General features: G+C 46.3%; 1 protein-coding gene across 14 annotated transcripts in view; it reads right to left on the bottom strand.

Annotated features, from left to right (window-relative positions):
* ABLIM1 (actin binding LIM protein 1) overlaps positions 1-25073 on the bottom strand; it is a 289693-nt gene that overhangs the window by 135803 nt on the left and 128817 nt on the right. For 13 of the 14 annotated variants that reach the window (XM_087862674.1, XM_087862677.1, XM_087862680.1 and 10 more), the window contains exon 2: positions 6745-6879. In XM_087862674.1, coding sequence (XP_087718800.1) covers positions 6745-6879 — 135 coding nt within the window. Of the gene's footprint in view, positions 1-6744; positions 6880-9275; positions 9376-25073 lie in introns of all 14 variants that reach the window. The other variant, XM_087862675.1, reaches the window with a different exon arrangement.

The following is a 25073-nucleotide window of genomic DNA, read 5'->3' as shown; positions in this document are numbered from 1 at the left end:
TGTCCCAACTTCTGCTTCAGGTGTAGATATTATTTCTAATACACTAGACAGCAAACAAATCTACCCTCTACTCCAGAGGGACAATATCTTCCAACTTGACTCTACAAACAACCTTGAAAAGAAAACTCAGAACAAATGGCTACTAGCACCTCTGTTCACAAGAGACCCATAGATAATCAGCTCCCAGTAAGAGAGTATATTTAAGAGAGTATATTAAGCAGTATATTTTGGAGAATTTATGAGCCCTTTCTCTGTTCCAGCTGGGCATTCAAAACCTCAACTATTTAAAAATCTAAATTGTATTTATTTGACTGGGTAACACTTTAACATGGTACAAAATTCAGAAGGATTATCCTTTATAAACAAAAGATGGCATGGAAGTGGTTTCTCATTTGCTGTGAGAAGGGACCACATTTATAAAAGACTTCTTTTCCTTGCATTCTGGTTAAATCTGCCATTTAATAAATTTCTGAATGACTAATATTCTCTAAATATGTATTAAAAGCCCAAGCTCAGCTCCTAGGAGATCTAAGAAACCACTTCCATTTTACTGGAGTTTTATCAGTTTCCTTCTTGAGGCCCTGAACAACCCACATCCAGTCTGCCCATGTAAGCCCAGAGGAGAAAGCTCAGGGTCTAAACCCGTACAAACACTTAGCATCAGCAAGATCCTCACCAACAGCTCCCAGCACCATCTCTTAGCCGTTCTACCTGCCAGACAGATGCTCAGCTCTGTCATCAATGATAGAAAGCTTTCCTAACACCCCTTCTTTCTGGAAGATGATGTTATTGTCTAGTAACCATAAGAGGACATATATGATTTTAAGCACTTGAGAAATCTTGTAGACTAGCTATGCCATTAGGAACATTTACGAATACTCAAGTTCCAAAGAAATACACGGTTATTGTTCATTCATTCATTCATTCACCTTACTGAGCACCTACTATGCTGGGCATTGTTCTAGGCACCAGATATATAGTAGTGAACAAAACAGACAAAAGTCTCTGCCCCCAAGGAACTTACTGTCTAGTAGAGGGTGAAGATAAATGAATAAAATATTACATAATGCTAAACGTTAAGGGAAAAAAGATAAAGCAGGGAGAAACGTGATACAGGGAGGAATTAAAATCTTATACAGGATATTCCAGGAAAGGCTCACTGAAAACAAAATATTTGCCCAACGGCCCTTCTTGATCTTCTTTCTCTCTGGTCCCTGGTTTGTTCGTTTGTTCTATCTATCTATCTATCTATCTATTATTTATTATGTTTTTTGGTCCCTGGTCTTTTCTAAATGCTCTAGAATTTTTTGGCAGAAAAATGAATCTAGGGCATTATTTTGAACGCTCAAGACAAATAATAAAAATTATAACAAACAATGTAATGTATCAATATGATAAGCCATATACAAAATTGCAATTAAATATTAAATACATAATTAATTAAATATATAGTTAAATATTAACTGCATAATATTTAAATGGACTTCTTATTCTCTCATGGAGCATTATTACAACCATGATGAGGACAAGGTCATAATTAAAAAACTATCCCATCCCTGGGTCGGTATCAGAATGAACAGAGAGCAGTAAGGAACAAACTCCTGACTTGGGACGATTGCTGCGAATTGGAAAAGTGAGAAACAAAGCTACTGAGCACTCAAGACAAAGCACAGCTCCGTCCAGAACCCTGCAGCCATGTTTTACTCCCATTGGATTATTATAAAGAATAACAGAAGCTTTTGGGATTTCCTTTTCTTTTAATTATAGAACCCAGTGTTAATTGAAACACTTTCCCACTCTCCTCATCTCATTAGCAGGTGGGTACATTTCCCGAGGTTACAAATGGAAACTGGGTTCCACCTCCTTCAGAAGCTCTGTCACTCTCTGTCACTCCTTTCCTGCCTTTTGCCCTTTGCTAGGGCAATGTCACACACCATCATCTAGCTTCAGCCACCACCTAGATGCCGAAAGACTTTCAAATCCTTCTTTCTGGGGCGCCTGGCTGGCTCAGTTGGTACAGCATGTGACTTTTGACCTCAGGGTCGTGAGTTCGAGCCCCATGGTGGGGGTAGAATTTACTTAATTAAAAAAATTAAAAATCACCCTTCCTCCAACACAGACCAGTACCTGGATCCTGAGTGCTAAACCCACCGGACTCTGAATACACCATGTGTCCTCAGCCTCGATGTATCCCAAGCTGAACTCTCCGCCTGGAACGACCCTATGCAGTGCTCTTGTTCTTCCTTAGTGGGTGGCAACCATCTGTCCACACAGGCAGTCCAGCTGGAAACCTGGATCCTCTTCACTCCTCACATACGGTCACCAAATCCTATCAACCTTAACTTTAAATGTCTTTTAGATCTGCCCCCAATTCTCTATCACACCTGCTGCTACCTTACATTATTTCTACCTGGATGACTCTTCTATCTCCCCGAGTCTCCCTGCCTCCAGTTAGTGTCCTACGGATTTCTCCATCACAGCGTTTATTACTCAATATCATCAATGCTGCTTATTTGTATGTCTCTCCAAATACCCTCTGGGTCCTTTGAGGACAAACGCAGTGTGCTGTCTCTTCCTATTCTCGGCACTTAGCATAATATCCCGCAAGGAGTATGTGTCCAATTAACATTTACTAATGGGATAAATAACTCCTACACCATCAGATCCCAAGACGTCAGACATTTTAGGGAGATGGGTTCACCAACAAAATCCCTGCTCACCACCCTGATCCTGTGACAGCTAACCCTGTGAATTCACGGACTGATCACTAGTTGAAGTTCATGCTCTGAACTCTAGGTTCCTCCGAAGTGACCCTTTCCTACCTTCCTACATGTCTGGCTCTCATGGAAGATGTTTGCTATCCTCTTTCTCCCTCTCCTTTCAAAACCCATTCCTAGTAAGAGAGTTCAGCTCTGCTTTTTATTCCCATAGGTGTTGGCATTTTAGGAGGCTCTTTCTAATTATGGAAAACAGCCTCTGGCCCCATTCAAGAGCTGTGAGGCTTTGGCAACAAGTTATATGAGTGAAGGAAAGTGTGTGTGTGGGGGGGGGGGCGAGAATTTGAAGGAGAAACTCTGGTCTGGCCCCCAAATCAGAGTCAGAACCTGAATGTTCTTCCTCTGCACTTGGCTGGCTCTTGCCCCAAGGCCCAGGCTTGTTCTAGCAACTGCTCTCCACCCCACATCTTCTCTCCCAGGATATTAGCTCACTATCTGGACATGACACCTCTGCTTTAGATGGAACAGGCAGAAAACAAAACTGTTGTTTTTAGACTTAGCTGCAGTCTGGGCCATGTGGGCTAAGAGGAAGACAGCATATCTCAAGGAGAAGACTTTTGTTTCTTCTGGGAAACCATCTTAATGAATTCATAAAAAGTAGAGACTCTATGACTACTTAGAGTCAGGGCAGTGAGGGAGCAGAAAACCAAGGTCCTAGGGATAGAGGCGAGAAGGGAAAAGAGAGGAAGACCCACCAAGATGGCGGCAGGCGGAGGTTCTGAATATGTATGAGAAATGGCCTTGGCCTGTACTTTCTGTTCACTTTTTCTGTAAACCTAAAACTGCACAAAAAATTAAAGCCTATGAATGAAGAGAAAGAAAGAAAGAAAGAAAGAAAGAAAGGAAGAAAGGAAGAAAGAAAGAAAGAAAGAAAGAAAGAAAGAAAGAAAGAAAGAAAGAAAGAAAGAAAGAAAGAGCGAGCGAGCCCTGGCCAATGATGAGCTTCTTGTTCTGGACATGGCCTAAGAATATTAGGACTGTTGTTGCCTGTTCCAGGCTATAACTTCTCTCCATTATCCCAATGGATAATGTCTGTAAAATTCAGTAAAGTCTGCTGAAAACAGCTGCCTTGTGTCCGTGGTATTTTGGGAAATAAAGAGGCATGGTGGCCGTCGTGGTGGGGTGAAGCAATGCACAAGGAGCAGCATTCACAAAGGCAAGCCAAGAACTTGGTACTGGAAAGAATTTGGAGCAAGAGGGGACCATAAGAATGCAAACCTCAAGGACTCTCAGGGTCCCTGGGTGGCTCAGTCGGTGAAGTGTCTGCCTTCAGCTCAGGTCACGATCTCAGGGTCCTGGGATCAAGCCCCGTATCAGGCTCTCAGCTCAGTGGGGAGTCTGTTTCTCCCTCTTCCTCTGCCCCCCACTCATGCTCTAATACATTAAAATCTTAAAAAAAGAAAAAACAACAACCTCAAGGACTCTCTAGAACTGTGTTGTCTCATACTGTAGCCACTAACTACAAAGGGCTTTTCTTTTTTTAAAGATTTATCTTAGAGAGAGAGAGAGAGAGAGCGCTCATGCAAGTGGGGGTAGGGGGAGAGGGAGAGAGAGAAACTTCGGCAGACTCCCCGCTGAGCACAGAGCCTGAGTCAGGGCTTGATCTCATGACCCTGAGATCATGACCTGAGCCAAATCAAGGGTCAGACACTTAGCTGATGAAGCTACCCAGGTGCTCCTACAAAGGGCTCTTGAGTACTTGAAATGAGACTAGTCCAACCTGAGATGTGCTAATAAGCTAGTATGAAAAAAAAAAGTCAAATGTCTCAATAATTTTTACATTAATCATATGTTTGAAATGATAATATTTTGGGTATATAGAGATAAAAGACATTATGAAAATTAATTGCACCCATCCCTTTATACCTTTTTAATATAGCTATTCAAAAATTTAGAATTCCATACGTGGTTTGCACCATATTTCTACTTGGACAACATCACTCTAGAATCTTGGGGGAAAGGAATGAACTTGCCAGGGTATAGGGAATGAGGGGCTTAAGCCACTTTCTTTGGATATTAAAGAAAAGGGATTGGGGACATAAGACAACAGATATTGACAGATTAAGTGTGAGAAAATACAAATTTACAGGAATAGAAGACATTTATTTTAGTAAAGTTTTGTTAAATTCAAAATAGTTCCTACAAATAGCAAGCACTCCTAAAATATGATTCAATCTAGACAAACATTGGACTTTTCAGGAACACATTCGTAGCATGAAACAAAGTCTATGGGAAAACGTTCCAACATAAATAATTTACATTCAGTCTTTAGGTTTAAACTAGAAGAGAAAAATAGCAAGGAAGCTTCCAGCCATGGGGGATAAACACGTCTTCTAGTTCCTTCGTGTGAACAGTGACTACCCAGATCTGAGACTAACACTCTGTACTTCCAGTTAGAAATACAGAATAGATGCAAGGCCCCCGCTGCTTGAGGACCGTATCTATCACAGACCAAATCTACCCCTTGAGCCAAGTCGCAGGAAATTTATGAGCAAAAAATGAAACGGAATGTGATGCCTGACTCTTAGTCAACCAATCTGGATGTAACCAAAGAACATTTTGTCTCTTACACGCTAAGGGCTCTAATTCAGCACCTCTGGGTTCTCTGTGATACACACACATCGTTCTGTGTATATGCAATCAGCAAACTTCAGACCCAGGATGACTTAAGTATCACATGGTCTGGTCTCTTTATTGTACAGATAAGGACATGGGGCCACCAAGAGGTAACTTGCCTGAGCTCACAGAGAGACTCATTGGCGAGGGCAGGACTCAAGCCACAGAGAACGGCAGCACAGTCAGGACCCTCGGGGTGACCCTCATGTTTCCTGGTGGCCAACCTGAATTGTCTGAAAATGGGATTTCTGCTACTTACTTCTAGGGGTTTGTGGAAGAACTAAAGAATCCCTCCCTATAAAATGTGCATTACAGCCTTCCTGTCATGCTCAATGGGAGCTAAACTGATGTCCTCCCCTCCCCTTCTGTCTTTTCACCTGACCCATATGGCAATGCTCTTTCTCAGAAAAGTTTACCCTTGGTGAAACAAATAGCTGTGGACTCCAGACAAGCCCCCACCCCTCCTGCTTTTATGTAGTTGGCGGTCACTAGGTGGCCTGGCGTCTCCTTGAGAACCTCCCTGGCCAGGGATAGATGGCTTAAGATGGCAATGCTGAATTCATAAACTAAGGCACTGAGAAGGAATGCGTTTCTTAGGGATGAGAGTAGCCACCACACGCAGAGGGCAGCGTGAGCTACAAAGCAGGCTCATCATCTCGTCTCTCCTTCCACCTCTCCTCCTGGATCCCTCAACCAGCCTGAGTTCCCCACATGACCTCAGCTCAAATAACCGGTTCCTCAAATAAACACACAAACCCCTCTCTCCTTCCTCTCTTTCCCCACTCAGCCCCGCCTTGGCTCTAGAATAACAGGTCAGCATATTTCATACCAAGATGCCAACAGTTACAAACCCCAAAAGGGAGGCTTGTTAATGGAAATCAACCTCAACTCGTTAGCTTCTTGGAGAACTTCCAAGTGTTGGTGATTAATTCTCACTTCTGAATACACACGTGTGCACACGTGTTCCCCACTCACCGGTGCCACAGGATCCAGTGACTTAGAACCCTAATCTTACAAGCTTGCCAGCCCTTCTATAAATAATGGCTTTTGGGACAAGGTGACTTTGGGGTAAGAGTCCCTCATTTCAGGGGAAAACAAATATAAAGTACAAAACACAGAACGGTTTTTACTGCTCTCGCTCCTCCCAGGACCAGGACCCTCAATAAACACCGAAAGGCCTATGGACCACTGGTCTTCAGGAGGCTTGGCCTCCCCCTTGAGTCTAATCCCACCCAGCCTAGAAAAGGGAAGTGATGCCAGGGCTTCTGAGCACATTCACTCACCACCTGGTGGCCTGGCATGGGGACAGATGGGGACACGCCATAAAACCAGGAAGCTGGAGGCACCATACCTTTGCAGGTGAAACATTTGATGTGGAAATGTTTGGTCTGGACCCGAAGTACTTCACCCTTGCATGGCTCCCCACATTTATGGCAGTGAATGACAGGTTTCTCCGACGGGTGGTGAGGGTCCTGAGGGTGGGCCACTGGAAAAAAACAAGAGACCCATGTGAGTAGAAAGCATTCCTACAAAAGCGGTCATGATGGGCGTACAGAAATAGCCCCATAACTATGTTATCCAATGAGCCACACGTTGACTCAAGAAGGACAAACTGAGCCCCTTCCCCGAGCCATAATCATGAGGATACACGGAAAAAATAAGAGAATGGTGGCTTTAACAGTCCAGTGTGGAAAACACGGGGCTTGGTCCTCTGGGAGCCAGCACCCCTCTTTCTTCCTCCCACACCTTTCTAGGACTACATAATTGGGCCATTAAATAGAGTATACTGTTTGGTTCAATATTTTGTATTAGATATTTGTAATATGTCTTTATCTTGGTTTAGAAACACCTGTCAGTAAGGAATTCACTGTAGATTTAAGTTCCTCGAAGCAGGGAACAATTTCTTAAAGTTCCTATTTTTCTCCCCATTTGTACTTCTCCTTCCTTCTCCCCAGCTCCTCAGAACACTGCAGAGCGCTCATGCGCCAAAGGAGCTCAGCAAACGTTTCTTCACTCGTTAGGTAGCACGCACTGGCCAGCGGCTCGGCTGGTCTACCAGCCATCCCCGATCTTCATCTGGCAACTCAGGTAACCTGCGGAGGCCTGTGATAAGCCTCGTGTTGTGGGCCCATGTCCTGATACACACAATGCGGGCGGTAATTTTTTTTAAAAAAAGAAGTTCCTAGTTACTGTATGGATCTCTCTGAACCTCAGCTTCTTTTCCTGTAAAACAAAGGGGATTGGATCAGGCTCTAAAATCACAGAACAGGGCTTACTGGTCTTATTCTCTCAGTTTCCAGAGGTTTGTCTTCAGAAAACGAAGTCCCGCCCCAGGGATAGGATTTACGGCCTCTCCTTTATAAAAGACCGAGAGAAGGTCGGGAGAGGACACTGTGGCTTTAAGCTGACCAAAGGTCTTCAGGGAACTTGCAATTCCTCCAGCCAGAGAATGCAGATAGGCATTTTGTGCTGGTTCCCCCCCCTCCCCGATTTGGGTCCTCAGGAGGAGGACCATGTGATATACAGAAATGGATTACATAAGTATTCACATGAGCATGAGATGGGATAAGAACAGTGAACCTAAAATTAATCAACCAGCACAAAGAACAAAGATGATTTTTTTTCCTGCAACTGTAAAACCAGGTTGGACGGGGGGAGATGTGGGGCGATATGCTGAGACTCAATTTAGAAAGCCCGTTCCAGCAAGGAGCTCGCTGGATACCACAGGTATAATGGTGCCTTGTTTCTCTCAGCCCCCTGTCATGTTCGCATTTCACCTGGAAAGAGTTTGAACAACCCGGTCCAAATAATCCATTACTAGCTCAATTCTGAGAAACAAGGTGGTCCCTGTGAGAGTCTGACTAGGAGCAGGTGTGGTTTCGGGTTAAACACCTGATCCAAATTCTCTGCACTGGCCCTGGGGAGTGTCCACCAAAGGTACCCGCGCGGTGACACACCTGCATTTCCTCACCTGCCCCCGGGGACCCCTCTTGGAAATGTGTATTTACAACAGAAGTCAGTGTTACCTAAAGGAACTAGGGAGGGGCATCCTTTCAAGACTGCTAAAAAAGCCATTGACTGTTAAAGTGATGTGTAACGAGGCCCCAAATCTATTCGCCTGGGCATTAAAACAAGTTTCTCTTGGGGCGCCTGGGTGACTCAGTCGGTTAAGCATCTGACTCTTGGTTTCAGCTGTGCTCATGATCTCAGGGTCGTGAGACTGAACCCTGAGTCGGGCTCTGAGCTCAGTGAGGAGTCTGCTTAAGGTTCTCTCTCTCCCTTTGCCCCCCCCACCCCATACGCATGTGTTCTCTCTCTCTCTCAAATAAATAAATCCTCATTTATATAATGATTTTATTTATTTATTTTTTGAGAGAGAGAGAGAAAAAGAGCACAAGCAGCGGGAGCAGCAGAGGGAGAGGAAGAAGCAGGCTCCCTGACAAGGAGGGAGCCTGACTTGGGACTCGATCCCAGGACCCTGAGATCATGACCTGAGCCAAAATCAAGAGTCAGATGCTTAACCGACTGAGCCACCCAGTCATCCCTTAAAAAATGTTTATATTTTCTTTCAGAGCTGAACAAACCCATTAGTCCAAGCAGGAACCATACAGCCTTCAGGACAAGCACATTATGACATGACCATAGACCTGGTGGCTGAGCTGATGCATCTGAGAAGCAGGGAGCATCTAAGCCACATGCTGACTTATGCCCCTCTTGCCGCAGAGTCCCTTTCTAGACTTGATTTACTGTAGCTTATAATTAGGAATTGTCACTTTAATGACTGAATCAGTGAAGGTTACGTGGGGACCCAGCAAAGGCTGAAATAAAGAGATTTTACAAAAAGACACATGGCATGCTATGATGACTTAAATGACAAAATACCAGGGGTGTCTGTTTTTCTCTCCATCCTTGAGTTTCATTCATATTTGTATTTCCTTTTGAAGTGGACACTTCTCCTTCTCTGACTCCACAGCAGTTGTGTCTAATGGAGAAATAGTTCATTTTTTTAAAAATATTTATTTGTTAATTTGAGAGAGAGAGAGAGCACAAGCAGGGGGAGAGGCAGAGGGAGAGGGAGAGGGAGAAGCAGACTTCTTGCTGATCTGGGAGCCCAACGTGAGGCTTGATCCCAGGACCCTGAGATCATGACCTGAGCTGAAGGCAGACGCTTAACCATCTGAGCCACCCAGGTGCCCTACTAAATAAATCTTTGGGAAAAAAGTTTATCTTTACAATATCTGCTTCATGTACTGGAGGAGAATATGAGGTTTTTCATTTTTTGGGTTTTTTTTAAAGTTAATTTCTGCTTCCCACGAGAATGGAGGCGAGTGATATTTTTTCAGCCTCTAGCTACTACATGCCAGGCATGGTGCTAAGCGCTTACCCGTTCTATCCACGCACTCATAGTCATGTGGTAATATTGTTCCCATTTGACAGGTAAGTAAACAGAAAAAATCCTTGAGCAACCTACCCAAGGAACGGTAGGCGGAAGCTTGAAGGTCTACACCCAGGTCTTTCTGACCCCCAAACTTATGCTTCTCCCGTGCCCTTTGTCTGAGTCACAAATTGTTACAAGTCAGGCAATAAGGGGCTGAGCCAAGCTCCAGTGCCGTTCTAAAAGCAACAGCTAGGACTTGACCGACGAAGGGAACACACACAGCGTGTGATATAGTATTGCTCGTGGGCATGGCACTCAGTGGTACACCTCAAAGTAGCTCTGCGGACCCCCTGAATCAGAACCCCCCCCCGTGCCATAGATTAAAAATGCTGATTTCTCAGCCCCACTGAACTCGGGGTGGGAATCAGCATTCTATCATTTTCGTAAGCTCCCCAGATAATGCTCTCTCTCTCTTTTTTAAAGATTTTATCTATTTGAGAGCAAGTGCAGAGCGAGCAAGCGAGCGAGAGAGAGCGCACAAGCAGGGGAAGGGGCAGAAGCAGGCTCCCCGCTGAGCAAGAAGCCGGATGTGGGACTAGATCCCAGGACCCTGGGATCATGACCTGAGCTAAAGGCAGATGCTTAACCGACTGAGCCACCAGGCGCCCTCCTGGGATGATTCTCATGCGTACTATAGTTTAAGAACTATTTTCCTTTAAAATTCAAACAGTATGGATAAGCAAGTTACAGGAACGTTAGAGTGAAGCACGCAAGCCACCAGGCCATCCTCTTCAGGGACTTCGGGAACGGCAGTGGAGCACAGTGGGTCTCTGGCCACAAGGCAGAACACATCTTGGGATAAGAACTCTGCACTGCGGTTTCTCTTGACACTTGAATTCTTTCTAGCTAAGCAAGTAAGCCGTGCTGAGTAATGATGAGGGAAGGAAAATATCATTTCACTTCTTGGCTTTTCCCTTTGTCTCCACAAAGGTGCCAGTGCAACGGCTGGCACCAGGCGCCAAGGTCAGAATTGGGATCGGCATTCGCATTTTGCAAGCATTTCCCTTTGGAAATATATATTACACTCTGAAGTCCTCCATGCCCAGAGCTGACCTTTGTGCTCACCCAGAGACGAGCAGAGCCTCTAGCACGTTTACTTGCCTTTCCATCATCTGTCAGCCCAGACGGACACGTATCAGAACCACCCCCTTGTGGGGGGCGCCTGGGTGGCACAGCGGTTGAGCGTCTGCCTTCGGCTCAGGGCGTGATCCCAGCGTTATGGGATCGAGTCCCACATCAGGCTCCTCCGCTATGAGCCTGCTTCTTCCTTTCCCACTCCCCTGCTTGTGTCCCTCTCTCACTGGCTGTCTCTGTCAAATAAATAAATAAATAATCTTTAAAAAAAAAAAAAAAACCACCCCCTTGTGAAGGAATGGGCTTTTCTTAGGAGAGAACGGACGAAATCCAAAGACCAAACGAGAGCATTCTCATTTCATCCCAACAGGGTCGACCAAAGAATCTCTCTCCTTTTTAAAGATTAATGAAGAGGTTCGTTTTACATAAGTGCCTTTGGCAGTTTGGTTAATACCAAATATACGTTCATTGGCTCAATTTTACATTTTTGAAATATGCTGAGTCAGTTGCAATATGGCTATGACAGTAATTCCACACTCCTCTTATTGCCAGCTGGCTCTGTTGCTAATTTTTACACAACTGCTCCATCTTTCCGAGCCTGGGTGGTCCACACTTATTCTACTGACTGGGAGACTGAGGGACGAAAAGCTTACATTCCTTACCCGAAGTCACTAGCAAGCTATTGGCAGACGTACACGTAAGAGTCAGGCTTCCTGACTCTTTCTCTGCACCCAGCAGTCAGTGATTTGCCCTGGAACTTGCATAGACAAGCTTAAAATCTTTCATAGCTCAACAATTCATTGCTAAAATAAGAGTAGTACAATGAAATACCAACAGCATGGCTGCGTACTTTCTGAATAACGAGGAAATATATATGAAGAGCTAAGAGTCCATTTGCCCAGAAAGGCAAAGGGATTCCTCCACTGTGTAATATCCAGTTTGGAGGGATTCTGGCTACTCAGATAAGCAGCCCATTGCAAGCTGGAAAGTTTCACATTGTCACAGGCAAGCAAGGCCAGTCACATCTCTGAAACTCCAGTTAAAAATGGAAGTCAAGACAAGGTAAGAAACAACAATTGTTGGAGAGGATGTGGAGAAAGGGGATCCCTCCTACATTGTTGGTGGGAATGCAAGTTGGTACAGCCACTCTGGAAAACAGTGTGGAGGTCCCTTAAAAAGTTAAAAATTGAGCTACCCTATGATCCAGCCATTGCACTACTGGGTGTTTACCCCAAAGATACAGACGTAGTGAAGAGAAGGGCCATATGCACCCCAATGTTCATAGCAGCAATGTCCACAATAGCTAAATCGTGGAAGGAGCCGAGATGCCCTTCAACAGATGGCTGGATTAAGAAGTTGTGGTCCATATATACAATGGAATATTACTCAGCTATCAGAAAGAACGAATTCTCAACATTTGCTGCAACATGGACGGCACTGGAGGAGATAATGCTAAGTGAAATAAGTCAAGCACAGAAAGACAACTATCATATTATTTCTCTCATCTATGGAACATAAGAACTAGGAAGATCAGTAGGGGAAGAAAGGGATAAAGAAAGGGGGGGTAATCAGAAGGGGGAATGAAACATGAGAGACTATGGACTATGAGAAACAAACTGAGGGCCTCAGAGGGGAGGGGAGTGGGGGAATGGGATAGACCGGTGATGGGTAGTAAGGAGGGCACATATTGCATGGTGCACTGGGTGTCATACGCAACTAATGAATCATCGAGCCTTACATCGGAAACCGGGGATGTACTGTATGGTGACTAACATAATATAATAAAAAATCATTAATTAAAAAAAAAAGATGGAAGTCAAAAGTGCCATTTTGGATGCATTGCTTTTGAAATGCCTATGAGGTATGGCCGGGTATAAGATGGGGGGACTGAGATCAGTAAGGAAATCCCAGTAACCTTCAGCGACCCCAAGCAGGGGCCACTACAGGTGGTAAGAACACCACGAAGATTAGGCAAAGCCCTTCCTTCCAATCCAGAACCAGCCTCGTCTTGCCCAACAGACCATGGCACTAGACCCCTAGAAACAGAACATCTGAGAAAGCAAAAATCTCCTTAGCAGGTGATAATCACAAACCCATGACAGAGTATGCAGTGTGAATTAAAACTTGCCCCGGGTTATCTGAGATAGTCAGAACCCCCTCTTCTCCCCATGGCCCCAGCACTCCATTAGCTAGCCTTCGGACCTACAGTGCTTTGTGCCTGATGCTTTTGGAGTGCGCGAAACTGCTTTGTCTTATCTCACTCTTAAGGAGCCCCACGAAGGAAAAACAGGGACCCTCAACCCCAGGTAACAAATGGGCAAACAGAGACTCAGAGGAACAAAGTGACTCCTTCAGGGTGAAACAGCCAAGAAATGGAGTTGGCAGCCAATGCACACTGTGTTGTCTACACTCAGACAACCCTTTAATCACTGCCGCTTGGAACCTTGAGGTCATCCTTGATTCTACCCTCTTTTCCTCTCCCATTAAATTCTGTCCACTGTCACATCCCTAGACTTCCCCTTCTCTCACTACATGAATCCAGCCTTCGACCCCTTTTTCTCAGAGTGTGGAGAGTTTCCCACTCCCTGGCTCCTTCTTCTTCAGTGCGACCCGCAAAGAGCAGCCCACACAACGAGGTGGCACATAAGTCCCCATTCCCTAAGTGTGGGCTGTGCTTGGTCACTTCTTCCAAAGAGGACAGTATGGACAGGTGGGAAAAGGGTGACTGAACAGTGGGCAAATCTGATGAGCGCTGCCTCAACCAGGTGCTCAAGGTCAACATCATCAGTGACGGCCACACAGTTTGTACCCTTGAGATGATGTGGGCAAAACTGTCATTTTGCCTCTGTGATCTTCCTTCCCCAAAAAACCCATAATCCTAGCCTAATCATGAGAAAATGCCCAAATTGAGGGACATTCCACAAAAACCTGCCCAGTACTCTTCAAAATTGTCAAGATCACCAAAAACAAGGAGGAAAGTCTTCTTGTCATAGATGTAAGGAGCCTGAGATGATTGGGAACCAAAGGTGATGCGGCGTCCTGAGGAGATCCCAGAACAGAAAAGGGATATCGGATAAAAACTACGGAAATATGAATGAAGTATTGACTTTAGCTAATACTGCATCTATACTGGTTCATTAATTATAACAGTATTATATTAACGGTGGATGTTACTAATGTGGGAAATTATATGGAAATTCCTTATACGAACTTCTCAAATTTTCTATAAATCTAAAACTGTTCTTAAAAAATAAAGTTATTATTCAAGTAAAAACAAAAGAACTTTCAATAGCTCTCTCAGTCCCAATCCATCAAGTCTAAAGTTGTCCGTCTAGCTTCAGGGATCTTCAATAACACAGTCCACACCAGCTATTTTGATGTCTAAGAAGGAGCTACATTTGCTGAGTACTTAGCACTGTGCTAAGTGGGTTGTTTTTTTTTAAGGTTTTATTTATTTATTTGACAGAGAGAGAGCACAAGTAGGCAGAGTGGCAGGCAGAGAGAGGGAGAAGCAGGCTCCCGCGGAGCAGGGAGCCCGATGTGGGACTCGATCCCAGAACCCTGGGATCATGACCTGAGCCGAAGGCAGATGCTTAACCAACTGAGCCACCCAGGCACCCTGTGCTAAGTGGTTTTGAACTCAGGCAGTCCAACCCCAAAGAATGCACATGAAAACACTCTATTTTTTGTTTATGTAAATATACAAATACCCCTTAGGTTGGGGCTTCTCACCAGTCCCTGATCTATGATCTTCAGCATCCCCAGAGCCTTCACGCACAGCTCTGTGCCTCACCTGCAATGGTTTCTCCTTTCCCCACCTGGCCAAATTCAACCTGACCCATGGGGCCCCGCCTAGCTCCTGGCTCTTCTCTGAAGCTCTCACTCTGGGCTATATTGATCAAATATTTCATTCTCCCACACGTCCTCCTGCACTAAATCCCTGTACTGTCACCCAGCATTTGATTTGCTCTTGTTTTGGGCTACTTTGCTTTTGTTTCACAGTGTATCAACGGTGGCTCTATACAAGTGCTAGCTTAATGGTCAGTTCCTCCCAATTTCTGGGATACTTCTGATTTCACATGTCGAATAATCTGAGTTGTCATCTCTGTACTTCTCAGCTCAATTTTTGGATCAGGGAAAATACGGTTACCACCCAATACCATTCTTGGAGCATCCCCCACATGAAGCCACGGAATTCTGAATTTATGGCATCTCAGTAAATAACTCCCTAGCACCATTCTATTATTACAGCAGGTACAACGTACCGAACACTGACTACGTTCCAGGCATTAAGATAACTACTTTATACCCATGATCACAGAGAATCCTCACAAATGCCTTACGGTGGTGCTGTCCTATTATTCCTAAGGAGAACACCACGGCTGGGTACCTTGCTCAAGATCACACAGCTAAGAAGTCGTCTGACTCCAAAGCCCGTGCTCTGAAGCACTGTGTAGGGGATTTCCACAGGAAAGTCTTACCCAGCACAGAAGGAAATCAAGCTAGTGCAACGTAGTAGCTAAATTCTGATTACACAGCTCAGAAGCAGTGAACACCCAGCTGCATCATAATCCCAAAGGTAACACCTGCTAGTAAATAAGCAGATGGGAATAGCACTTCACATACAAAAGGAAATTATTCCAGGCTGCAGCAATTTCTGGGAAAAGAACACTCACAGGGTGAGGGTGATACAGGGAGGAAACGCAGCCGGCCATCAGGATGCCCTCCCTGCAGGCTCCACCCTGAGCACAGGCCTAGATGGGTCTCTGTGAGGATTCATCTGGATTTGCAATCACGAAATGATATTCTGCCGGTAAGGTTGGTTTCTGCTTCAAGGTGGGAGCCCTGTTCTCCTGGGAGTCTGCATTTCAGAAACTGCTGGATTACCTAGCATCTTTTCTCAGCTTCTACTCCATCAGTTCCCATTTGATTGTAAACACACAGCACAAAGATGTGTTCTCCCTGCTCCCGCTTCTCTCCACCTCCTACTCCCCTTCTTTGTGCTAGAAACTGGCACTGGTGGTATTGAGCCCGGGAAACAAGAAACTCAAGAGTTTCAATAAATGCATAGAGTGCTTAATTTGCAGTTTACCTAAAAGTCCATTTCCTGCTGTGGCAAGTGGTAGTTACTTAAAGCTACACACTGTAACCCCGTCATTAGTTGTCCAAAACGATCTTTCTCTTTAATTGGCTTCCACGACCTAATTTTTTTTTATACCATGTTAGTTTGTTAATCAGGATTGTTACGTGGCGCAAAGCTCAGGGCTGCCTTGGCACAGACACTCCCAGCAGGCGGGGGTGGGGGGCAGTAAGACGGCTGTTCCAGCGGCTCTGCTACTTTCCACTTGTAAGATGTCCCGACACTGGACAGCCTTTCTGAGGCAGTGCAACAGCTCTTCACTATTCCTCCAAACGTAAAAGGCACGGTCAGCATCAGTCAGCTGGGCTCCTGATAATAGAAACAGCCCAGGCGCAAAGCCGGTTAATCTGATTCTCACAAAGCAAAGAGTCCTAGGATTATAATAATTCGGCCAGGAAATTTCCTCCTTATAACTTACATGACGCTTTTGCCCTGATGTGCGTGCCTGCCTTCTCTGTACGATGTAAAACCAACTTGGGGACTTCTCCTCCTCCTGAAGGAGCGACTCCAGAGACACACCTCTGGGCTGAGATGACTCACTGAGGCAACACCCATCCGAGACCTCTCCTAGCCTTTCTCTGACACAGTAGTTTTACTGGGGACAGTCATTTGCTCGGAGTCCCACCTCCTCTCCCTCACAGGCTCCCTGACTCCCAGGCCAGCTTTCCTGCCACATGCTTCTCTTCCCCGAGACAGCAGAAAGGGACTAAAAATACAGGTCTCACCTCCCAGGTGACACAGAGGCCCAAGTCAGCAGCGTGTCAGCAGGGATGGTCACTAACCTGTATGAGCAGACATGTCCCATGTGTGACAAAAATCCCTTCTGAGATTTGATGGAGCCTTTTAAGGTCATCCAGGGATCTTGCATTGTCCCTGCACTAGAAATTCCACTTAGAAATGGATCAAGTCAAGCAGTTGGGCAGTGGCTTCAGTCCGAACCCCGCTGGCACAACACCACATCTTCACCGGCTGCTGGAGCGTCCCCGCCATGCTGATCTCGAGACTGGGAGGGACCACGGTCCCACTGGAGCCGTTTTAGGAATGCGAGTTTAGAGACAGGATCACCGTGTATTAGCATCTGGGCCTAAAGTCCTGGGACAGGGTTTAGCGTAGGCATGGGGCCACTATTGCCTTCTACCCACCCCCCCCAGTTCCAAATCCAGACACCTTAGAGGGGTTTAAAAAAAAGGAAGAACCAAGTCGTAGGTCAAAGTGTCCCTGTGAGCTACACACCGAAGTCTGGTACCAGCACAGGAAGCTCCCAGCTGTCTTCGCCTTGTCTTTCTGGTGGCTTCTACTCACTGCTTTGGATACTCTGAGAAATACCAACTAGTTAAAAATAGCATTTTAAACAAACTAAGGAAAATGATGAATATGGGCATGGTACTTGGCAATTTATAAAAGGTATTCAAATATAATATCTCCCTTGAGCCCATCACCTTTGAATCATCCTCACCTACAATGGTGAAAACTGAGCTTCAGAGATGCTACGGGACTTGCCCCACGAGTGGGGAGCTGGAGCGGGCTCCTGCTGTGGAGAGAGCCGACTGTGCACAGCCCTGCCCACCTGTACGGCCAGTGACTTCGCCTCAGTCGTTTGAAACAGGCCATGGGGGGGTTGGGGTGGGTGGCATTGACACCATGGAAACTGGCAGAGTTTACACCTCAGGACCTTGTCCCGTTCCCCTCCCAGAGCTGCTGGCTAAGCCACCAGCACACCACTGTGTTGAAGTTACAATGCTAATAAACAGCAAAATGAGCCTCTTAGTTCAGGAAAATTCTAAATTTCAGAAATAAGAATTCGAACCCCTTTTGAAAAGGCACTCCCACTCCTGCTCTGTGAATAAACACACCAACTCGCCTTCCCCTGGATCTGTCTGGTGTTTGCACGCCCAGTGGGAGACAAAAGCACACGGTTTGAGTTCCCAGCATCCAACATGCAGAATCAGGCATGATTTTACAAATGCTAGCACTCCTCTCTCGGGACCTGAGCTCCTCCCAGATCTGAGGTCCTGGTCCATTCAAGCTTTCTGTAGGACATGACCTTGCCTGGTGCCACCTTTGCAAGAAAAGGCAAACACGCATCATAACCTATACTTGGTACCTGGCCGGGCGTTCTCCTAGTCATCCAGGCGCAGCATAACTCTGGGTGGTTTGATCATTCTCTTATTTAACTTCAGGGACTCACCTGCCTGAGTGGGAGAGAAGAGACTATCTCTTGAAGTTTAAGAACGCTTAGACTTAGTGAAGTCTAACACTGGGAACGAAAAAAATATGTTTGAAATCCAACATGGGATTGGGGGAGAGGGAACAGAGAAACATTAAAACTACGCCTCCATGAAAACTAAATGCAACCTTCCAATCCTTGGGACATAATTTCTCATCAACAGAGTCAACAAACATTGACCAAGTGAGTGCCGCTGTGCGTGCTGTGTCATTCAGGCTCCATGGGGACTCCAGACACACGCTAGCCATGCTATCCCTGCTTCTGGAGGGGGCATCCCAGGGACGTGCACAGCCCATGGGAGACCCTACCTGGGGAGCTGATCAACACAGACAGAAAACCACTGAGGACCTTTCCTGGGAGGTGAGGAGTATAGGACAGGCGCAGACACTATGGAGGATTTCTGAAGAGAAAAGCAAACAGTGAGCCAGGACAAAGGGGTGGAGAAAGTTCCTCTAGGGAGAAGAGAGTGGGATTTGACCCTGTGGGGCAGGCTGCAGGTGAAAGGGTGACAGGGAGGATAGTTCAGAGAGCATGGGCACCCTGAGCCCCTGGGGCCTGAAGGGGGCAGAGCCCGGGATATGTCTGGGGGGTGATGGTAAGTCAGCTGTCGTCTTCTGAAACAAAGGCTTCATGGACAAGGGCAACAGAAGGGGGAAAGAGGCAGTATTTCTCCTGTGACACTCCCGTACACCCCAGGTCCTGCCCTCACAGAGCTTACAGTTTAGTAGGGAAGATGGACGGAGGTGGAGGGAAGGTGGAGAAAGGAGAGAGTTAGTGAATGAGAATGAATGGATACGAATACAAGGTAGAGAACAGACCACATGCCGCAGGAAAACTGTGAAATAGGGAAAGAGAAACCAGAAAAAAGGCTTCGAGAAGGAAGCACCCTTTTCAGCTGTGCCTCAACGGAAGGGTAGGATTTAAATGAATGGGAAGGAAGGGGACGGCGGCTTAGACAATGAAGGGTGGGATGGGGTGTGTAGGGACCATCAGGAATCTGGTTTAGCTGAAGCACAGAGGAAGTGAAGGGCATCACGGAATAGAAGACAGTGAAAGAGGTTTGCCCCCTTGCCTCCTCCAAGGACAGACCTAGGAACAAACTTTAAACTTCCTTATTTCCCCCCAGGGGAGGTCTTGAGAGGAGCGACAGAGTCAGGGTATAGCCTAGCTTGTCTCTTAGGAGCTGAGACAGGACTATTTTTCAGCTCACAGTGTAGGCAAATTGGGAGCCCTCTGCTCTCACGTGATGGTGTGCGGGGAGGGGTCACCCCCAGCGGTAAGCCAGTCACTCTGTGTTCCAGTCAGACAGACTTGGTGCAAATCCTGGCTGTACCCCTCTTAGCTCTGTGATCCTGAAACAAGTTACCATGCTTCCCTAAGCCTCCATTCCCTCTTCTGTAAAATGGGGAGAAATCCTACTTTGATACTTGGGAGGATACATGAGTTAATGCATGTAAAGTGCTTAGCACCTTTCCCGAGAGCCTGAGTGAATGTTCCAGAAACCGAAGCCATTACTCTTTCCGTGGTGCTTCAATGCAGGAATATGGTGGGACACGTTTAAGGTCCTTGATCATAAATACCCAGGTGCTCTACCTCAAACTCAAATATGTTGAATTTCCAGTCATGGTGTCTTCTGCGACTACTGACAATGGACACCTGCTTTTCTGCTGTGTGATACCCAGTAAATGGTCAATTCATCAATGAACCTTACAGCGTTCAGTGTACCATTCCAGCTTATCCCACTGGGCTGTAAACAGGTTTTATTTTAATAGCTTTATTAAATTCACATATCATACAATTTACCTATTTAAAGTGTATGGTTCCGCGACTTCGGGTATTTTCACAGAGTTGCGTGACCATCATCACAATCTAATTTTGGAACATTTTCATCACCCGGAAAAGAAACCTCATACCCATTAGCAGCCACTCCTCGGTCCTTCCCCTGTTCAGCACTTGGCAACCACCAATCTATTTTCTGTCTCTATAGCGTTTAACCAGCAGGTCTGACTAGTGTCTGTTAGTCTCAGCTTTTCAATGTTTGCTCAGCAGTCAAAGGGGACCACTGTATATACACAAGCAGATAGGAACCACCCAAACCCTCTCCACATCTCGCACCTTATTAATGCATGAAATCCTCCCCACTAAGGTATATATTTGTTTTTCACCAGTACATCCCCACCCTAAAAAAATACCCTCATTATCCTTTCATCTCTGTTGCCTTCCTGGGAAAGAGACCATAAAATAGAAAAAAAAAAAACTGGATCAAGACACCATAGACTCCATTCCTGGCTCATGTGGGAGCTTTCGTGATCACCACTTAGCTAGAAGTGTGTCAACTCTAGTGTCAGCCCAGAGATTTGTCAGAAAATTAGAAACAATGGGACATGCCTATAAGTGATCGATCCCCTCACCAAGCTGGGTATTGGGGGCGCTGACAGAGTGGTCGGGAGGAATGCAGGCAGTCTGTATCTTCAAACGGTGTGGGCTTGGGACTCAACCGTTTGATTGCTTTGCCACACAGCAACCAGAATGGTCGTTTAGGACAAAACTCGAGCACATCATTCCACTCACCAAGCTCTCCAAGCACTTTTACTGCACGACCCAGGACGCCCCCAGTGGTCCCAGAGCCCTGCGTACCTGTCCAGTCTTCCCAGGAGCTCTCCCTCCAGCCCCCAGGCTCCAGTTCTCGCAAGATCTCCACGTGCCCTCTTTGCTTCCCCATGAGGCTCGTCCCCCAGCCATTTGTGAGGCTGGCTGCCTCTCCTTCTGGTCTCACCTGAAAGCAGCTTACCTGCCATCTCTCAGAGCGTCTTCCCCAACCCATCTAAGGAAAGGCAGTCTCCCTGCTTCCCCACCACCCCATCTCTGTTTACTTTCTTTATACTTGCAATCTAAACATTCTTTCTTTCTGCGCTCTCCACCACAAGCTTACTGCTGCTATGTCCCCAGGGTCTCACCCAGTCCTGGCCCAAGGTCTGTGCCCCATAAATGTGTGCTCAATACATGCATTCATTGAACACGAGTCTGGTTTTCTTTCTTAGCAACAGCCTCCAGGGAAACTGGAGTGGGCTGAATATCTTAGGTTCATGACAGTGTCTATCCATTAGGTAATTCTGGTGATGTCAATAAACAACGAATGACATAAGAGACAACGCTTGCTCAAGTCTCTGACTCAGAAAACAAACCAAAGCTGAAGGCATGAGCTTACTGACGGACCAGTCTCAGATCAAGGCTGGCTCAGTTTCTCTCGGATTGAGAGCCACACAACAAAGCACACTTTCCAGTTGAGCTGACCCACGCGGAAGAGCCAGGGTGGCACCAGAACCTTGGAAATGCGAACTACAGCGTCCCCGGGGCACGATGATGCAGAAGAGCAGCCAGGCTCCACTGCGGGTGGGCGGCCCGCTGCGTCCCGTGAGAATCCTGAACACATGGGGCTTCGGGCCGGAAGCACTTTAAAAACCATGCTTTTACCAGGTAGGTCTACACGTTCTGGCACCAAGTCTTCATTAGACATCTCATTTCACTGCACAGCAGAGAGAGGAAGTGGAGTCGTCGGCTCGCTTGTCCAGGGGACGTGGGCATCACGAACCCAGCCGGAAGAACGCCTTGGTGAAGTTCTATCACCGGACAGTAGGAGTTACCGGCCACAGGAAGCCACGCATGTGGTCCTGGAGTGGCTCGGCACGACCAAGGTTCACGGCCTCGCTCTGCTTCAGGTAAACTACAAAGCGATTGCCCAGCAGACATGGGTGGGCCTTCCCTGGTTCCTTAACTCATCTATCTCAGCTTTGGTTACTTGCCTGAGTCCTGAAACTAATCTGATCGCCTAACTCCACAACAACGAACATGTCGCCCCTGATTTTTCTCAGCCGGGAGGAATAGTAGTCATAGCAACAAGGGCAAACAATCACTGGGCTCTTGCTGTATGCCAGGCGTTGTTTTTAATGCTCGACATTTATTAATTGAGTCCATTCTCATAACAGTCCTATGAAGTTGGTACTACTAACACCCTTATTTTCTGAGGAGGAAATTGAGGCACAGGGAAGTTAAGTGACTTGCCCAAGGTCACACAACTGGTAAACCATAGAGCTGGGATTTGAACTCAGGCAGCCTGGCTGCAGAGCTCCCCCTCATAAATACATCTTGCTTTTCAGGTAAACCTATAAAATCCTGAAGGCTTACGGGATAATTTTACAAAGCCACCAAGGCAAATGGGATGATATTGTACGAACAAGGGACAAATGAAAGAGAAATGGACACATCCAGGGAAGGGCTTCACAAGTTCACCCTCTGAACCTGTCTCTACTGGAAATTCCAGCTGAGGGCAGTTTGACACTGCCCTCCATTCATTACAGATCTTATTCTCTTACCACCTACATTTTCGTCTTATTTTCTTGGAGAGGGATCTTGGGCCATTCCCTTTGGTTCTGAGTTGTGCACCTGCCCTGCTACTTAAAAAAACAGAAAAACAAAAAACGAAACTCTACAGATCAGTTGACCTTCAACTCACTTTACGGACTACCTACGGCGCGTCAAGAGCCACGTCTGAAGTTTTTACAAATACGATCTCATTTATATTAATCCTGACAATAAAATATGGAGGTGGTCGCATGGTTTTTCTCCCATGTTTTTATTTTTATCAAAGTTTAAGAAACTCAATAGGTCTATATGTGAAAAATGAATATGGTTATAATGCATGATGGCAATTGCCCGCTCCACCCCTCCTCAGGCAGATGTGTTCAACATCTGGTGTTTTTCTGGCCTTTGGTGCTCTGTTTTTCTTTTTTTTTTTTTTTAAGATTTTATTTATTCATTTGACAGAGATAGAGACAGCCAGCGAGAGAGGGAACACAAGCAGGGGGAGTGGGAGAGGAAGAAGCAGGCTCCCAGCGTAGGAGCCTGATGTGGGGCTCGATCCCAGAACGCCGGGATCACACCCTGAGCCGAAGGCAGAGGCTTAACGACTGAGCCACCCAGGCGCCCCATTTGGTGCTATGTTTCTTAACACTGTGCTTACTCCTGCTAGGTCATTACTTGTTTAACATTCTGCTCTTCCCAGTATGGTGATACCACAATTTTCAGTTAAATCTGTGGGCAGTGTTTAAGAATGCAATGATGGTTCTCCTGAACTCTGGGGTGCAGCCTATGAATAGATTCCCTTTCTTGTACAATATTTTTCATCTTCCGGACTTCATCATTTCCTTTTCTCCTGTTTGCCTTTCTGATAAACAGTCTGTCATGGTTATTATGTTGTTTTTTTTTTTTTATCACTTTTTGTTGTAGATCTAGCGATAATTCTTCCCAGTGCTCAAACTTATCCAATAACTTACCCTAGAGAGAAAAGTGGGTGTTCTCAGTATGATTTTCACTGGGGAAAAAAAAGGGGGGGATCTCAGGCAGGGTAAGAGCTTGGCTGTCAGTGCTCTGGGAAATGGCAGAGACGTGGCACCTCTGATACCAATCCTAGCGTCCAGCTCCTGGCAGCACCCGGCCTCTGGGTAGAGAAGATGTGCAGGCTACGGGCCTCAGAGCTCCGGAGGGGCTGCTCCGCTACAGGACGAAGACAGCAGCGCCCTGGAGGGAAGCAACGCACGGACTCTGTAAAGGACGGGCCTTCACATCTCGTCTCCAAACACCGCCCAGTCGTTCTGCGCGGTCCTGGCCCCCGACCCAACAGTCCGCATCTGCTGCTCTCTGTCCGGCCTTGTTGGCGTGATTCATGTTTAGTATCTGCCTTCTCTGCCTACTTACTATGCAAAACCACAGTATTCATGCTGCCGCCCTGTGGTTGTGCGGCTTTCCCGGCCGGCATGGCCTTTCCCTGAGGGTGTCTCCCTCGTACCAGCTCCTTCCGATGGCAAGATGCCACTCTTGGCCTCTTGTTTCAAGAGTCCGAGCTCATGCAGAGTCCTGCTGTGCATGGCTGGGATACTTCTCACTCAAGAGAGGAGTGATGGCAGACAGGCCTCGGACCCAAAGAATGGCCATGCCTTCCCTGTTGCACTGGAGGCTTGCTAGGACAGCTCAGGCCTCAGACATTCCCGGGTGAGGGGTGCCATCTCTCCAAAGCCCCTAAATTACAGTAGTTCTGGAAATGCTCTGATAGGTCAAAAATGAATCCTATTTATAGCACATGGTTCCCAACAGATGGAGGGGAGGAGCTTCTGCACGGATGGTGGGGTGACATGATGCAGGACAGACTGCCCAAGCCCTGAACTTGTCCTTCGCTCCTTGGCTGAGGTACAAAAGCCAGGAAACCCAGTAAGCATGGCCACAGGAAGTGGTGACGCAGAAACACAGGAAAAAAGTCTTCTAAATGAAAAAGTAGTTCCAGAAATACCAGGCTTAGAAGCTGATGAGGCCTGAATGGGGGGTTTCCTTTGGCTCTTCTGCTAAACTTCATCCAAGTAGCATTTTACTCAGTTCGGCAGCTAGGTCAGTTCTCAATTGTATCAAGCACCCAAAAAGAGAACACCAAATTCTGGCCAACTTCTGTTTAGGACAAAATGATCACTGAAAGGTTCTACAATGATTTTGCCAAAACTTCTCCAGGGTTGCTAGAGGGGAGGGGGTGGGGGGATGGGGTCACTGGGTGATGGGCATTAAGGAGGACACGTGATGTGGTGAGCACTGGGTGCGATACACAACTGATGAATCACTGACCTCTACCTCTGTGAAACTTAGTAATACACTCTATGTGAATTGAATTTAAATTTTAAAAAATTAAAAAATTAAAAACAAAACAAAAAACTTCTCCAATTGCAAGGGAAGAAACCCAATTTAACCAAAACATACCCA

This window comes from Ursus americanus, chromosome 6, assembly GCF_024610735.1.
Source record: "Ursus americanus isolate L20-20 chromosome 6, mUrsAme1.1.p, whole genome shotgun sequence".
NCBI lineage: Eukaryota > Metazoa > Chordata > Mammalia > Carnivora > Ursidae > Ursus > Ursus americanus.
Note: the sequence above shows the minus strand (reverse complement) of the source record. Positions and strands in the feature narration are given on the sequence as shown.